This window comes from Corythoichthys intestinalis, chromosome 7 (assembly GCF_030265065.1).
Source record: "Corythoichthys intestinalis isolate RoL2023-P3 chromosome 7, ASM3026506v1, whole genome shotgun sequence".
NCBI classification, from domain to species: Eukaryota; Metazoa; Chordata; class Actinopteri; order Syngnathiformes; family Syngnathidae; genus Corythoichthys; species Corythoichthys intestinalis.
The window spans coordinates 52320710-52339213 of NC_080401.1; the positions used below are offsets into that span (position 1 = coordinate 52320710).

The 18504-nt window shown below is 39.8% G+C and overlaps 1 protein-coding gene across 2 annotated transcripts in view; it reads left to right on the forward strand.

Moving 5' to 3' along the window:
• LOC130918806 (zinc finger protein GLIS1) overlaps nt 1-18504 on the forward strand; it is a 283378-nt gene that overhangs the window by 99907 nt on the left and 164967 nt on the right. The window contains exons 1-3 of one of the 2 annotated variants that reach the window (XM_057840889.1): nt 5392-5505; nt 10754-10946; nt 16175-17558. In XM_057840889.1, coding sequence (XP_057696872.1) covers nt 10816-10946; nt 16175-17558 — 1515 coding nt within the window. In that variant the 5' untranslated portion in view covers nt 5392-5505; nt 10754-10815. Of the gene's footprint in view, nt 1-5391; nt 5506-10753; nt 10947-16174; nt 17559-18504 lie in introns of those variants that run through there. The other variant, XM_057840888.1, reaches the window with a different exon arrangement.

Here is an 18504-nt window from a genome sequence, read left to right on the forward strand (position 1 = left end):
CAAAAATTCCGGGACGGTGAGGGGCATAAAAGTTGTATACAGAATTTAGCAAAAATTTACGGTTCCCCGGAAATTTGCCAAAAACTTTCCTATTCATTTTGAATGGAAAAAAAACGCGCGCTTCACAGCCCGAACCGTTAGACCGATCGGCACCGTTCAAGTATCGGCACGACCGGAATTTTCGCGTGACACAGGAAACTTTACAAATGGCCCCGAAAATTTTTACGTTCGTCCGTAAACGGCAATTTTCCGTGAAAAAAAAAAAAGTTTCAAAATGTATCTAGTCCTACAATTTTTGACCAAATCACATAATTTGGGCATCAAAAATTCCGGGACGGTGAGGGGCATAAAAGTTGTATACAGAATTTGGAAAAAAATTACGCTTCCTCGGAAATTTGCCAAAAACTATCCCATTCATTTCGAATGGGAAAAGTCCCATTCACTTCCAATGGGATTTCCAAAGGAATTTACATTGCATTGATGCCATTGACGGCCATGCATGTCGAATCTACTGATGCCAATGTACTTGGATTCAATTGACTATATGGATGTCGATGCCATTGACGGCCATGGACGTCCAAAATTTTTCCCATTCATTTTCAATGGGGAAAAAACAAAATTACCCCAAATCAACAGAAAATGACCAGATATCAATAGGACGTGTCCCCCAAACTTCCCCAATTCCATTGACGCTTATGAAGAGTGCCGCCATTGACTTACATGGACGTCCAAAATTTTTCCCATTCATTTTCAATGGGGAAAAAACTAAATTTCTCCAAATCAACAGAAAATGACCAGATATCAATAGGACGTATATCCCAAACGTCCCCAATTCCATTGACGCTTATGGGGGGTGCTGCCATTGACGTCCATGGACGTCCAAAATTTTACCCATTCATTTTCAATGGGAATTTTTTTTTCTTCCCCCAAATCAACAGAAAATGACTAGATATCAATAGGACGTGTCCCCCAAATGTCCCCGATTGCATTGCTGCTTATGGAGGGTGATGCCATTGAAATCCAGGGACGTCCAAACTTCCCATTCATTTCCAATGGCATTTCTTCATGTTTGTTCATTCTATTGATGCCAATGTACTTGGATTCCATTGACGCTTATGTAAGTTGATACCATTGACGTCCATGGACGTCCAAAATTTTTCCCATTCATTTTCAATGGGAATTTTTTTTTTTTCCCCAAATCAACAGAAAATGACTAGATATCAATAGGACGTTTCCCCCAAATGTGCCCGATTGCATTGCTGCTTATGGAGGGTGATGCCATTGACGTCCACGGACGTCCAAACTTCCCATTAATTTCCAATGGCATTTCTTCATGTTTGTTCATTCTATTGATGCCAATGTACTTGGATTCCATTGACGCTTATGTAAGTTGATACCATTGACGTCCATGGACGTCCAAAATTTTTCCCATTCATTTTCAATGGGAATTTTTTTTTTTCCCCAAATCAACAGAAAATGACTAGATATCAATAGGACATGTCCCCCAAATGTCCCCGATTGCATTGCCGCTTATGGAGGGTGATGCCATTGACGTCCATGGACGTCCAAACTTCCCATTAATTTTCAATGGCATTTCTTCATGTTTGTTCATTCTATTGATGCCAATGTACTTGGATTCCATTGACGCTTATGTAAGTTGATACCATTGACGTCCATGGACGTCCAAAATTTTTCCCATTCATTTTCAATGGGAATTTTTTTTTTCCCACAAATCAACAGAAAATGACTAGATATCAATAGGACGTGTCCCCCAAATGTCTCCGATTGCATGAACAATTATGAAGGGTGCCGCCATTGACGTCCATGGACGTCCAATTCTCCTGTTCATTTCTAATGGCTTTTTGTTTTGTGCCAATGACTGGCATTATCATCCATTCTATTGATAGACCTGAGTGGGGCTAAGATCTGTATCTCCACAGAGGAAAGACCAAGGTGTGTAATTTCTCCCGAAATTGCAGTTTCTAGTTATTATTATTATTATTCATCTTATTCTCCGCGTTTTTTCGGCGCGCCGCACAGCCCGAACCGCTGCACCGATCGGCACCGTTCGGATATCGAAACGTCCGGAATTTTTGCGCGACGATGGCTTTTTTAAAAAGGGCCCCGAAAAATTTTCCGTTTTCCCGCAAACGGCAATTTTCCAGATTTTTTTTTTTTTTTCAAAATGTATCTAGTCCTACAATTTTTGACCAAATCACATAATTTGGGTATCAAAAATTCCGGGACGGTGAGGGGCATAAAAGTTGTATACAGAATTTGGCAAAAATTTACGGTTCCCCGGAAATTTGCCAAAAACTTTCCTATTCATTTTGAATGAAAAAAAAACGCACGCTGCACAGCCCGAACCGTTTGACCGATCGGCACCGTTCAAATATCGGCACGACCGGAATTTTCGCGCAACGATGGGAATTTTTCAAACGGACCCGAAAAATTTTCCCTTCGCCCGTAAACGGCAATTTTCCGGAAAAAAAAAAAAGTTTCAAAATGTATCTAGTCCTACAATTTTTGACCAAATCACACAATTTGGGCATCAAAAATTCCGGGACGGTGAGGGGCATAAAAGTTGTATACAGAATTTGAAAAAAAATTACGCTTCCTCGGAAATTTGCCAAAAACTATCCCATTCATTTCGAATGGGAAAAGTCCCATTCACTTACAATGGGATTTCCAATGGAATTTACATTGCATTGATGCCATTGACGGCCATGCATGTCGAATCTACTGATGCCAATGTACTTGGATTCAATTGACTATATGGATGTCGATGCCATTGACTGCCATGGACGTCCAAAATTTTTCCCATTCATTTTCAATGGGGAAAAAACAAAATTACCCCAAATCAACAGAAAATGACCAGATATCAATAGGACGTGTCCCCCAAACTTCCCCAATTCCATTGACGCTTATGAAGGGTGCCGCCATTGACTTACATGGACGTCCTAAATTTTTCCCATTCATTTTCAATGGGGAAAAAACTACATTTCTCCAAATCAACAGAAAATGACCAGATATCAATAGGACGTATATCCCAAACGTCCCCAATTCCATTGACGCTTATGGGGGGTGCTGCCATTGACGTCCATGGACGTCCAAAATTTTACCCATTCATTTTCAATGGCATATTTTTTTTTTTCCCCAAATCAACAGAAAATGACTAGATATCAATAGGACCTGTCCCCCAAATTACCCTGATTGCATTGCTGCTTATGGAGGGTGATGCCATTGACGTCCATGGACGTCCAAAATTCCCATTCATTTCCAATGGCATTTCTTCATGTTTGTTCATTCTTTTGATGCCAATGTACTTGGATTCCATTGACGCTTATGTAAGTTGATACCATTGACGTCCATGGACGTCCAAAATTTTTCCCATTCATTTTCAATGGGATTTTTTTTTTTTTTTCCCAAATCAACAGAAAATGACTAGATATCAATAGGACGTTTCCCCCAAATGTGCCCGATTGCATTGCCGCTTATGGAGGGTGATGCCATTGACGTCCACGGACGTCCAAACTTCCCATTAATTTCCAATGGCATTTCTTCATGTTTGTTCATTCTATTGATGCCAATGTACTTGGATTCCATTGACGCTTATGTAAGTTGATACCATTGACGTCCATGGACGTCCAAAATTTTTCCCATTCATTTTCAATGGGAATTTTTTTTTTTTTCCCCAAATCAACAGAAAATGACTAGATATCATTAGGACGTGTCCCCCAAATGTCCCCGATTGCATTGCCGCTTATGGGGGGTGATGCCATTGACGTCCATGGACGTCCAAACTTCCCATTCATTTCCAAAGGCATTTCTTCATGTTTGTTCATTCTATTGATGCCAATGTACTTGGATTCCATTGACGCTTATGTAAGTTGATACCATTGACGTCCATGGACGTCCAAAATTTTTCCCATTCATTTTCAATGGGATTTTTTTTTTTTTTCCCAAATCAACAGAAAATGACTAGATATCAATAGGACGTGTCCCCCAAATGTCCCCGATTGCATTGCCGCTTATGGAGGGTGATGCCATTGACGTTCATGGACGTCCAAACTTCCCATTCATTTCCAATGGCATTTCTTCATGTTTGTTCATTTTATTGATGCCAATGTACTTGGATTCCATTGACGCTTATGTAAGTTGATACCATTGACGTCCATGGACGTCCAAAATTTTTCCCATTCATTTTCAATGGGAATATTTTTTTTTTTCCCAAATCAACAGAAAATGACTAGATATCAATAGGACGTGTCCCCCAAACTTCCCCGATTCCATTAACAATTATGGAAGGTGCTGCCATTGACGGACATGGACGTCCAATTCTCCCAATCTTTTCTAATGGCTTTAACTTTGTTTAGTGCCAATGACTGGCATTATGGTCCATTCTATTGATAGACCTGAGTGGGGCTAAGATTTGTATCTCCACAGAGGAAAGACCAAGGTGTGTAATTTCTCCCGAAATTGCAGTTTCTAGTTTATTTATTGATTTACATCATATGTCTTCTAGTCTGACTAAAAATGTGATGTACATCTGTGTTTAAACAAGAACAATAATTGTTTTTCAGAATTTCACAAGCAGTGAAAAAAGATGTTGCGATAAAAGTGTGTTCAGACCTGAGATGGGTATGTGCCTTTTTTGCCATTTGTTTTCCTTTATTGCCTGTTGTCGCTAATCGGCATCATACCTAAATGTACGACTATTTTATGGGCTATATTCAAATTAACACTTTCAATTTAATTTAGCATCTATTTGAAAGTAAAAACACACCCCAATTATTTTTTTTATCATTGGAAAAAAATTTAGGCATTAAGGGGTTAAAACCCCTCTTAATGTTATCGTTTTAATAAAATTTGTAAAATTTTCAATCAAAAAATAAAGTAGTAGCTCGCCATTGTTGATGTCAATAATTACACAATGCTCATTGTGCTTAAACCCATAAATTCAGTCACACCAAAGCGCCAGTAGAGGGAGACAAAAAACACAAGTAACAAGTGCACATGACACTGTGCTGTCATTTTAATCTGTTTGAGCGGGGCATGTGCGTTAATTGCGTCAAATATTTTAACGTGATTAATTTAAAAAATTAATTACCGCCCGTTAACGCGATAATTTTGACAGCCCTAGTTCAAAAACGATGTTTTTCCCTGATAACTTTATGGCAGCCGCTCATAGTAGAACGAAATTCAAGACTAGTCTGCCGCCGGGCACCGTTAACAGACGCGCACACGTTATGATGGATGCTTTTGGTTACTGAGAGAGAGACCTACTCCTTTTTAAAAGACTGGAAAATAAATGTGTGTATGAGGCAGGTCCAGAAGCGCAACCCGGTGGTCGCGCTGTTATGCACAAGTTATTTTTTTAGAGCAAGAGGGGACGAGAGATAGTTCGTTGCTCCTTGTCATTTAGATGTCCAGCAGTAGTTTTAAGGCATTTCAATTGAAAAATGTCCTGAGTGTGTTGTTAAGACCCGTGTGCATCTAAAAGAGGTGAGTACACGAACCCTCTTGTACTGTTTAGCCTTAATTGTTGTTGTTTTTGAGATGTTAATATTTAGCGCCGAGCGCTAAGCTATTTAGCTAATAGGGAATGGGACGTACTACGCCTCCATGCTGGCAATATGATTCACTTCCGGGCCGGCAGAGTCAATGCGGATTGTAACGTGTGGTAGTGCTAAGCTAACTCTTTCGGTGTTTTAGAAAGAAAATATGGGTGCTTATTGTTGCATTACGGGTGCAACAGCGTCTCCTACGACAAAAAAAGGGGTTAGGAAAAATGGACTCACTTTTCACCGTTTTCCTGCATGGAGGACCAAATATCAGATCACGAAGGTACGACGGATGGCTGGATTGCAGCGGTTCGTCGGAAAAGCATTTATGATCATATTTCTGCTGGAATGAGAGTGTGTTCCTGTCATCTCTACTCTTGTAAGTTGAACGCTTTATCCACTTTTGGTTTCAATACGTTTTTGTTTTTTTACACCGTTGTGTAAATCTGCCTCGGTAGCAATGCTCGCCTACTACGACTCACCTACCTGTTGTGTTCCTAGGTAAACCTGCTGACAACACATCCCGATTGGTCACCATCTCTCTTCTTGGATCATTTGACAAAGAAAATTTGTTCAATGGAGTGGTTCCATTTGTCCTGTGTCGGACTCAAACAAGCCCCTGCAGCAGACGCCATCTGGGTCTGCCCTTCTCGTCGATGAACTGCGGGCTTTTAACTTGTGAAAATGCAAGAACTTTAATGCACATATTTATTCTGCCTGGCTATTTAACTATGGCCAGTGACTTTTTTTTTTTTTTTTTTTTTTTTTTTAAACCACTTTGACAAAGACACGTTTCATTGTAATGTTGAATTTATATATTCTATTATTATTTTTAAATTATAATATTCTTATTTGCACTTATGTAGACTTTAGACTGTCAATTCAAATAGTGTTGGAAAAGTTGCAATACCTAAAATAGAAATGCAAGAACTGTAAAGTACATATTTATACACCTTTATTTACCTAAGGCCACTGGATGTTTTTTAACTGCTTTGAAAAATACAGGTTTTGTTGTGATCTTGTATTTATATAGTATATAGCTTTTTATAATGTATTATGTATTATGTATTATAATATTTGCTGCCCCCTGCCAGAGTGTGGGCCATTTTGTACTAAAAGGATTTTAAACTGTCAGTTCAAATACTGTGTTGGAGACTAGTACTTGCAATACTTAAAATGGAAATGCAAGAACTTTAAAGCACATATTTATCCTGTCTTGCAATTTACCCAAGGCCAGTAAATAGTGTTTTCAACTGCTTTGACAAAGACACGTTTATTGTGATCTTGTATTTGTGTATTACTTATAATTATATAATATTTGCTGCCACCGTCAGAGGGTGGGCCTTGTTTGCACTAATTTAAATATTTTAAACTGTCAATTCAAATATCGTATTGGAGAAATTGCATTACTTGAAATAAATCTATTGCAACTTATCAGTCCCAGTTCTTGTCTACAACACTGTCCAAAAATTGTCAATGCATATTCCAAATAGAATAACAAAATTAAGTCACCTGACTTTGTAATTATTACACCTGTTTATTATGAAGACCTGAAGTAAACAACAAGCAGTTACAGTTTGTCAAGAAGTTGTTCAAGTCATGTTTTGGTATTCATATTTTATTGACTTTTCACAACAACACTTGGGATCGTGTTTGTAAGAGCAGAGCAAACTGAAGTTTCAGCGTGCACTCTTCGCCTTTCCAACCTCTCATAACGCTCCGATGTGGTGCGCTTGACCTCAGAATAACCCAAGAAGAGATATGGTGACCAATCGGGATGTGTTGTCAGCATTTCATATGCAGGTTTTCCTAGTAACACAACAGGTAGGTGAGGAGGAGGAGAAGGTTAGCATTGCTACCGAGGCAGATTTACACAACAGTAAAAAAAAAACCCAAAAAACCGTATTGAAACCAAAACGGATAAATCGTTCAACTTACAAGAGTAGAGATGAGGGGAATACACTCTCATTCCAGCAGAAATATGATCAAGAGAAATGCTTTTCCAACAAACCGCTGCGCCCCAGCCATCCGTCGTGCCTTCGTGATCTGATATTTGGTCCTCCATGCAGGAAAACGGTGAAAAGTGAGTCCAGTTTTCCTCGCCCTTTTTTTAGTCGTAGGAGAAGCTGTTGCACCCGGTAACACAACAATACACACCCATAATTTCTTTCTAAAACACCGAAAGAGTTAGCTTAGCACGACCACACGTTACAATCCGCATTGAGTCTGCCGGCCCGGAAGTGAATCATATTGCCAGCATGGAGGCGCGTCCAAACAATGACGTAGTACGTCCCATTCCCTATTCGCTAACGTGTATTTCATATGCAGAACGTGTAAAACCACGATTAAGTACAGCGGTAACACTACAAACATGCGAAATAGTACAGAATTCTGTGAAAACAAAGTATATTGGTTAAAAGAAGTCTTGTTTCTAGACACCTTGTTTCCCGCAAATGTGGAATTCATTCCACCTGTGTAAATGTTATTGTATTGTTGAGAGAAATAAGTGCTCCCTTTAAAATGGTTAATGTTTTTGCACTTTCTTGTAAAAAATAAATAAATAAAAAAGCAGCTTAAGGGCAGCTTTTTGTTGTATGGGCATGTTTCCATGGTACCTATGGAAACATTAGGATATTTAAATAAATAATGGACATACATTTGTTTGGCTACTGTATTAAATAGTAATGTACGATGCATCGATAATCGTGATAACCGCGATCATAGTCAATACAGCGATCATCGTTTAATAATCGGATCGTAGCGCCCTGAATCGTAATCGAACCGAATCGTGGGGTGGCTAAAATGGCACACCCCTAGTATTTTGCATATTTATTTTGATTGTGAATTTGTGACAACCAGTTCTCTTTGCATTGTTGTTTAACTGTGTGAGAATAGGGCCTCATTAATACAAATTAAAGCACTGACTTAACACTGACTTCGCCTTTCCAACATTATTCAAAACAGTTCTTAAAAAAAAAATCTAGCATTATTATTCTAGTAGCTATACTACTATATATAATTATTATTCATTGCCATTTTTTTCATAAACGGTGTAATTTTAAAGCTATTCTTAGTGTAGAATCTGAATTCTGTTGTATTATAGTATTTACATATTGTAGTACTAATTCTGAAGTATGTGGGATTACCTCCAGAAACAGTTATTTATATGACGAACATGACGTGCTTTTATTTTGAAATGTTCACCGGTAGTACGTCCGCTAAACCGCTTACCGCAAGCTTTGCACTCAGATAAAAAAACACTTTTCGTCATGCTTGTGGTGTCACAAAAATATTTTTTTTTCATTTTTTCATTTGCAAATGCTGTTAAGCAGCGATTTTTCATGTTTGGAGTGTCACCTTTTAACCGGAAATTTGCGTTTTAGAGAAGACTACAAGTGTTTTATAGCAGGCTAAAGTAAGTTGTCTGTCTTTTTAGAGTCAATGTAGCAATGCTAACGTACAGTGTTTAATATGGATGTGTTTTCTTATTTTGTATGTCTGAACTGTAATTCTACAGCGTGTTGATGACCAATAAACATCTGCAAAAAGAACTGGAGTCGCATATGTTATCTACACGCACGCACAAATGTATGCACGCACGCACGCGGTGATAAAACACAGCCGTGAAAATTACCGCCCTCATTTTTATTTACCTTGCGATAAATGGACTCATTGCATACCGCGACAGGCTTAGCAACTTGTCGTATAGTAAAATAAAACATGTCGTTAGTAAGTTAGATGGACTTACGACCCCCCCCCCCCCCCTAAAAATGTTCTCCTCGGATGTACACAAATCACGTAGGTCACCCTTTTTGACTTCAAAACGGCGAATTTCGCCGAAAGGTGAGAGATTTTCATGCCTGAATACTTTTTGCATGTTTCCTTCTCATACTTTTAAGCATTGTGTTTTCCTGTGGTAGCTTTAAAGCAGATTGTTGATCTGTTGACCACATTAGTCACGTAGCGTATTTAAACCACCCTAATTTGATATTGCCACATTTAAGTATTTTCTTATTCATCTTTAGTATTTTCTGTCTGTATGCATCTAAACAAAATAAGCTGAAAGTGCACGGTAGTACTTTGGGTGTCAAATTTGCCTCTTGTAGGACGTTTTGCCGGTGTAGCACATTTTGGCAGAACACCGTTTTTTCCCCCTTACTCTCGTCTCATCCCGTCTTTCCTGTTCATTTTGCTTTTGCTGCTTGTTTTGTGAAATATCGACAGTGCTGTCATGACTCATTAATGTTCCTGTGAGGTTCAGAATTAAAAGGAATGAACAGATGACATGTTTATGTCACTAGAGTCATACTCTGGAGGTAGGGCTGCAGCAATCGATTATTTTAGTAGTCGATTAATCGATGCCCTAGTTAGTTCGAATAATCGAGCAATCGGATAAGGAACATTAAAAATTAAAATGCCTGAGCTGGGCCTCAAACGGTATTAAAAAAAAAAATAATAAATAAAATAAGTAATCAATGTACAGCAAAAGAACAATTGGCTAACTTACATAGCAAAAGTCCGCTAGCTTAAATGCTATAAAACGCTAAGGTTTTTTTTTTTTTTTTTTTACAATGCTCTTAACAAACGGTTCAGACACATATTCCCACACAAAAAAACGGCTAAATATACCAATAAACTAAATTACGAATGCATAAAAAAAAAATTAGCTCAAACAAAAACCTGGCTCATGTTGGTCTTAACATGGAGCAGCTGGATCCAGCCATGTGAAATGAGGCAGACTAGAGATTAGTGTATCCACCCAAATTAATAAAACTAAATGCAAACACAAAATAAACCATTACAACGCCACTTTAATTAAACGAATACTTGAAGCAGCATTTTAATTCGAATCTTTTTTTCTAATCGAATACTCGAGTTAATCGATTAATCGTTGCAGCACTATCTGGAAGCCTGGCAGTGTAACCCAGTGACACCACAGCCCTGCAACGTCAACAACAATGGTGACTTACTAGTTAAACTAATTTTACAAATTGTATAAAAACAAAAAGAAGGGTTTTCATATCAAATTTTTTTAACTCATAATAACATTTATCTTTTAAGAACTACAAGTCTTCCCTTTAAAATTTGTTAGGTGTTTTGGCTCTCTCGGCCAAAAAGGTTCCCGACCACTGATATACAGTAATCTTAAATCAAATTTTGGTTGATAATAGCGGTTGCTCTGGTTCCAGGTAACAGCGGTTACTGCTCGGACAAGAATGGCGACGCGGAGCTGGGTGGCGCCCAGGATACCATGATGCCATGTGGGCAGAGTTTGCCACTGCCCTTGGGGGGTCACCCAGGAGGGCTTTACCCGCAGAGCCTCCACTGTGACAGTCCTGCGCCTGATCTTCTCCTGCAAGACAGCCCGCACCAGGACGCGAGGTAAAACACCCTTTACCGATATTATTTCTCTTTGCCCTACTTGGAGTTAGCGGGTGAGGGGGTTGTATGTGGGACAAAGGCAATTCCTTCATCACGAGACAGCAGCCTGGAAAAAAAAGAGATCTTCTCACATCACTCAGGGGCTCTGCACAAAATCCATAATGAGCCAACTGACAGGAATTATTATGTCGGGGATGACGGCGACGCACGGGGAAATCCGACCGGGGTCCCCCATTCAACCGGGCAAAGATTCCCACCATAATACATGGCATTGTAATGAGCAAACCTTTCTGAGGCTGCAATTACGCCACCAAAAACAGGTGACTCCCGTATTTATCTCCAATCCTGGCTTGGGTTTAACCCCTATTGTGCCATCAAAGGATGTTAGATGGACACACTGGCCGGTTGCAGTCTGCCCCCCTTTTCTAATCTTAGTCGTAAATGCCCATTTATATTCTCGCATTACTAGATTTAGTTTCATCTATTGGGATGGATTTAAACATTATATGGACCTACACGTGAAAGTATAGATTATTATGTAAAGCAATAAAAGTTAAAGAAAAAGTAGAACAACTTTTCTGCAACAAAAAGTTTTTTTAAATTTACATTTATGTTATTATATTATATTATATTATATTATATTATATTATATTATATTATATTATATTATATTTAGGGCTGTCAAACGATTAAAATTTTTAATCGAGTTAATTACAGCTTAAAAATTAATTAATCGTAATTAATCGCAATTAATCGCAAATTTGCAATTCAAACCATCTGTAAAATATGCCATATTTTTCTGTAAATTACATATATATTCTGTAAAATAATTTGTTGGAATGGAAAAATAAGACACAAGATGGATATATACATTCAACATATGGTACATAAGGACTGTAGTGGGCATTTCACTCTACTGTCATTTAAATCTGTCTATGCTGTCCTCACTCCGAAGTGTCTACTTTTTCCAAAGCTAGACAGCTAGTGAACGACGCCTTAATAATCAGACTTCTTCCTTTTTCATCTGATTTCTTAATAAAATGGCCTCAAACCACTGTCCTCTTATTATTGAAATGGGACAAATCATGTACCGTAATGTTCGGACTATAAGCAGCTACTTTTTCCCACCGCTTTGAACCCTGCGGATTTTACAGGCCGATTAGGTGTGTGTGGGGTTTAATAGGGTTGTTAAAAGTATTGAATTGTATTGATACTGGAGTGTTGTATCAGGGTACGATGTTTGATTACTCAGTTATCTATTAGTGTTTGGGCTACCACAGGTTAAGAGAATTTTGTTGTCACGGCTCTTGAGAGTAATGAAGGATTAATTTGCATTTTCCTTGTTAGCTCATTGGCTGCCGTTGACTGCGCTTGACATCCAATCCATTTGAAGTGTACGGAGGCCCTAAAGGGACATTGACAGGAATAAAATTAATTTAAGCAATCTGGTGCGCAACAGAAACTATCTGGTAAACATTAGCATTCTATAGCAATTAAGCTAACAGACATTTGCTATGCAAGTTAGCCAATTGTTGTAAACATTAGCATTATATAGCATTTAAGCTAGCGGAATTTTTCCATGAACGTTAGCAGATTTTTGCATTGTTGCAATTAGCATTATATTGCATTTAAGCTAGCGGAATTTTGCTATGCAAATTAGCGAATTGTCGCATTGTTTCAATTGTCCAATTGTTGCATTTTGGCAAATAGCATTATATTGCATTTAAGCTAGCAGACTTTGGCTATGCAAGTTAGCCAATTGTTGCATTTTTGCAATTAGCATTATATTGCATTTAAGCTAGCAGACTTTGCTACACAAGTTAGCCAATTGCTGCATTGTTTCAAATGGCCAATTGTTGCATTTTTGCAATTGGCTAACTTGCATAGCAAACGTCCGCTAGCTTAAATGCTCTATAATAGTAATGTTTACAACAATTGGCTAACTTGCATTTCAAATGTCTGCTAGCTTAAATGCTATATAATACTAATCTTTATAATAATTGGCTAACTTGCATAGCAAATATCCGCTAGCTTAAATGCTATATAATGCTAATGTTTACAACAGTTTGCTAAATTGCATAGCAAATGTCCGCTGGCTTAAATGTTGTATAATGCTAATGTTTACAATAACTAGCTAACTTGTCTAGCAAATATCCTCTAGCTTTAATGCTATATAATGCTAATACTTACACCGATTAGCTAACTTGCATAGCAAATGTCCGCTAGCTTAAATGCTATGTTACGCTAATGTTTACAACAATTGGCTATCTTGCATAGCAAATTTCGCTAGCTGAAATGCTATATAATGCTAATGTTTACAATAATTGGCTACCTTGAATAGCAAATATCTGCTAGCTTAAATGCTATATAATGCTAATGTTTACAATAATTGGCCAACTCGCTTAGCAAATGTCCGCTAGCTTAAATGCTATAAAATGCTGATGTTTACCAGATAGTTTCTGGTGCGCACCAGATTGCTTAAATTTATTTTATTTCTGGCCATGTCCCTTTAGGGCCTCCGTAGAAGTGGGAGAGTTTCAAGCAAATTATTATTGATTCGCTGCCACCCTTCCAGTTCAAATGATTGTCAATGGCAGTGAAGGGGTTAAGAAAAAGTACACATTTATTTTCAGGGCAACAATACAAAAATTGCCAATATTACCAGTGTCATCATTTGATTTGATTCAAGAGCCATCATCAGACGCTAAATGCATTCGCATTAGCTCCAGAACGGCAAGCATCCTCTTTAAACTCTGGCCAGTCTAAAGCAGAACCACTTGGCTTTGACTTTAATAGAGCATATGACACGAGAAAAAAAGTCTAAAATGTCATTATTATGTGAATTAGAATCATATTTTGAGACGATTCGACTATATACAACAATTTAGCAAAGCACAGATGGCGAAAAATTAGTCTTTTAATCTGCCGGTTAGCCACGCCTACCATTATAGGGCTTTAGCGTCCCCAACAGGTGGATGACGTCAGCGGTAGACTTGGCTCATCGATTTTACTATTCAGCCCATTGAGGGGAAATTATTCAGAACGAGGAAAACGCGACGAAGAGAGCCGCAAAATGTCATTGTTTCAGTCTCTCTACTCCAATATTTTTACAGGATATTCTTTTTACCCAAGTATTTTTCCCCAATAGCTATATAAATGGCTTGAGAAGGACCAGTCAGCCCGTCGAGGGGGAACTATTCACAACGAGGAAAACGCGACGAAGAGAGCGGCAAAATGACATTGTTTCTGTCTCTTTACTTCAATATTTTTACAGGATACTCTTTTTATCCAAGTATTTTCGCCAATTGCTAAATAAATGGCATGGTCATGACAAATAACAGTCTTGTGCTGAATGGAATATGAAATAATAAAAATGCATTTATTCAGGACGACATGGCAAAATTACTCCATAATGGTCAAAACTGTCGACTTCACCTTTACTGTCGCACCTCCCGAACGATATTTTATGACACCTAAATCGGACATATGTCATTTCCCTTCCCCGGCTTCGGAGAATGTAAACAAACCAGAAGGCGTGACAGCTAGCCGACATGCTAACCCGAACCGAGTGATGTTTCAAAGTCTTCAAAGCGGAAAATCACACATAGCTATCCTGGATTATTTGACATGACGACCCGGTTGTCGAATGTCTTAGCGGATCGGCAAACCGCCCGGCGGAGAGCAATTTACAGTTCGTTCCCCGGAGGAGGGTGGCTGGAGCTAACGCAGCTAACGTGCTGCTGCTAATGCATTAGGAGAGCTTTTTACATGCCAATCAATGATCAAACGTAAGTAGTCCTTCATTTAAAGGAAGTTTGTAGTGTTTACTTTGTAATCGCTGTATTCGTATTTGACATAATTCAAAACAAGATGTTTACTCACTTCATCGTAAGTCCAATGGTCCCACAGTAAATATCCACGGTGAATGGGAACCTTTTGAAACTCCAAAAAGGCGCATACGCCTCTCCCTCATACAGAATGATTTTTTCGCAGCCGTTTGGCTGGCGTGATGCGAAAAATAAACGTATTAATCCGCAAAATCAGCTGAATCCTTCGTCCTCATACACAACAGTACACTGTAACGTGAAGAGGACGTCTTCTACCGTACACGTCACAGCGCCCTCCTCCTTAATGCAAGACCGAAGCCGGAAGTCACTCATTTTCCTGGCGCGGGATTCAAAAAACTAAATAAATATAGCGATCGCTTCCACACACATCCAAGCGGTCCATATCATTCAGGAGCATAAAATACCGCGTGTATTATGAAATAAACATGCTTTTTCGTGTCACAGGCACTTTAAGGTTAGAGGACTTTAAACGGACATTTTTTTAAAACATACAGTTCGTGGCTTCTAGGTAGGTTTAATGAAAAATGACGTACTGCTTTTCCTGCTGAGTGTATTATCATCACAAAGTCGGCGTTGTCCTTGTAGATGCTACAATATGTGCTCATCTGTCTATGTTGAAATTGTTGGAAAACTTTATTTTTGCAGAGGAAAAAAAATTTGAGTAACTAAAACTAGACGGAATTTGTATGAGATTTCGTCGACTAAAACCAGACGAAGACGAAAACATTTTGAAGTGACTAAAATATGACTAAGAATAATAAGTATTTTAGTCCAAAAAACTCAGACAAAAATTGAAATTGAGATAATGCTTATTCACCATTAGATGATTAAAGTGGTGCAATAAAGCCACTTTTTCCAGAACTTCAGTTGAATTTGTTGTGTTATTTTTCACAGAATGTTTATTTGGAAAACCTTGAACTTGTTACATTTATCATTAATAAAGCATCCAGTGGGGCAACACAATACAATTAGCTATAAAATGTTAAGTCCACAACCACACATATACTGTAGGTATCCTTTTGATATCTGATTTTTTGGAGTTGGACAATATCTGGATATCGGTTATCGGCTAAAAAGTCATTATCGTTCAACTCTAGTTTGGATCATTTGAAAATGTATGAAAATGGAAAAAAAGAACTGTAGAAAATTTTTTAAAACTCAAAATTTTCCCTTCATTTTTAACATTCACTGTCCCAGAAAGACACCAAACATTTTTCATGTACCCTTACATGGTAATTTCCCACCACTGCTAAATATTGCCGTTTGCCCCATGAGTTTCATTTCAATGAATGGAGAGATGAACCACCCTGTCTGTCAACAGTTACTAAGCTGATGGAGCTCATGTTCCTCTCTTTGTGATATCTCCCCCCCTCCCTGCAGATCATCCACTTTCCAGAGGACCCTAACTGAGGCCTCGCCCGGCCTAGGTCCGTCGTCTCTACCGTTTTCGATCAAAGAAGAGGACGCAATGGGCTACGGCGTGTCAGGCACGGTCCCGGGTGTCCAGACCGGGTATCAAGCCGGACTACTTTTACGCAGGGACGACGTAGGTCACGTTGGCAACGACGGCGGAGATAGCGTGTGCGCAGCGGCATCACGGGATGCGTCGCAAGCCTTTAATAATGAAGACGGCTCCTCCCCGTCGGCTTTGTCCCCGGCCAGCTCCCGTCAATCGGCGCGTCCGCTGAGCACCGGTGGCCTGAAAAGACGTCGTCTTTCTCCGGTGTCCGCCTCGGCAGATTCTCCGTCTGTGAGAACCGCCTCCGAGGAGATCAACATCACCGCAATCATCTGCGCGTCCTCGCAGATGTCCATGGTGGCTCGTGTCAACGGCATTCGCGCCAACCTCTCGCCCGGTAGATTCTCTTCGTCCTCTTCTTCCTCGGCCTCCCCTCCGACTGTTCCCTGCTCTCGGGAAGCCCCCCGCAAACCCTTGCAGCATCAAAGCCCTCAGCGGAACTGTCAACTATCAAACTCACCCGCCACCTGCCTGCTTTCCCTGTCCTCCTCTTGTTCCTCATCATCTTCCTCCGTGTCTTCGGTGGAGCCGGAGCAAGGCCGGGGGCCGTGCGAGGAGCAGGGCTCCATGCAACTGGGGCGCGGACCCGGACGAGCCTCCCTGGGGAACGCAGGCTCGGACGGGTCGGGGTTATTCATGCTCATGTCGGGGACTGAAACTGGGGCGCAACTGGAGAGGACTCAAAGATCTGGAGTGGAAACTGTGGCTTTGCTGGACAGGAGTCAAAGATCAGGGGTTGGAACCGGGGCTCTGCTGGACATGAGCCAAAGATCGGGGGCCGCTCTCAAGCAAGAACCCGCGGATGACTTCCCCCCTAGTGACGATGAACTCTTGCAGCACCGCTATCACGGGCACCTTCGTCACCTTCAGCACCCCCGCGCTGCCATGCCGCCGCCTTACCATCTGCACCAATATGCGGGGGGCAGCCTTGTGAATACCCATCCGTCCGCACCGGGCGCCTCTCTGGGACTCAAATCGTCGTCCGGCGGGCCACCCGAAAGCGAGGAAGTCGGGGCAACCCAGGTCGATAAACAGTCGTGTCGCTGGATCGACTGCTGCGCCGCGTACGAGCAACAGGAGGAGCTGGTGAGACACATCGAGAAGGTCCACATCGATCAACGCAAAGGCGAGGACTTTACGTGCTTCTGGGCCGGCTGTATTCGGCGGTACAAGCCTTTCAACGCTCGCTACAAGTTGCTCATCCACATGAGGGTTCACTCTGGGGAGAAACCCAACAAGTGTATGGTGAGTCAAGCTGGAAACACACTTTAGAAAAACATTTTAAAAAAAAGTAAAGGTCATTGCTTTAAACTCATTGGCTTACATTGACGGTGCTAGAGTTCCAATTCATTCAATCCAATTAATCAACGTTCGCCCCTCCCAGTCAAAATGAATTGGAATGTCACTATAAGTCAGATATGACACCTGAGATTCATTTTTTGTATATAAACTCTGACACCTGAAACATTCCCTTGAAAAGTCAAAAAGCTCTTATTTTGACAGCAGCTTTGAGAAAACACTTAAAAATGAAGCCGTAGTTTTATGTCCAAAATGGCGGCACAGTTGCTAAGAACTTTTGAAAGGCAAACATATCTTATTGTCTTTAGCCATTTTTAGATTTTTTTTCATCTTGAATTTCCTCAAATTTGAAGGAGAAAATGAAATTTTGCCAATTCTAATTAGATTTTAAATGTCTTTGAAGTTTTGGAACACTTGGAAGAATAATAGCAATGACTATAAAACTAATTTTGTCTGGTTTGGTAGGAATGGCTCAAACTAATACAGTGCAATCAACATATGGAATACATTCAGACCTAATAGCAGGAAATCCATAAACATTTTCAAGTTCTATATTTACGGTAGTTCTACGGAAGCGTTGAAGATGAATTGTGTTTTAACCATTTTTTTTTTTTACCATTCACTGATTCCTAATATTTTGGGGCTGAGCTAAAAACGCTTTACATTGGAGTACTGTGTCAAGGAAACCTCCGTGAAGTGGGCCCATCAGACGCAAATATACATAAAAATTATTTCAATCGTTTGTGCTACGTTTGTGCTGTAAAAAGTTTTGTTTGTGCTGCTACGGTTTTGCATTTATTACAAATAATGTTTTTTTTTAGGTAATCCAGAGTCCACCCACCCTTACCAACCCAACTCCAATCGACCCGGAAATGTTACCTTTAGTTAGAGC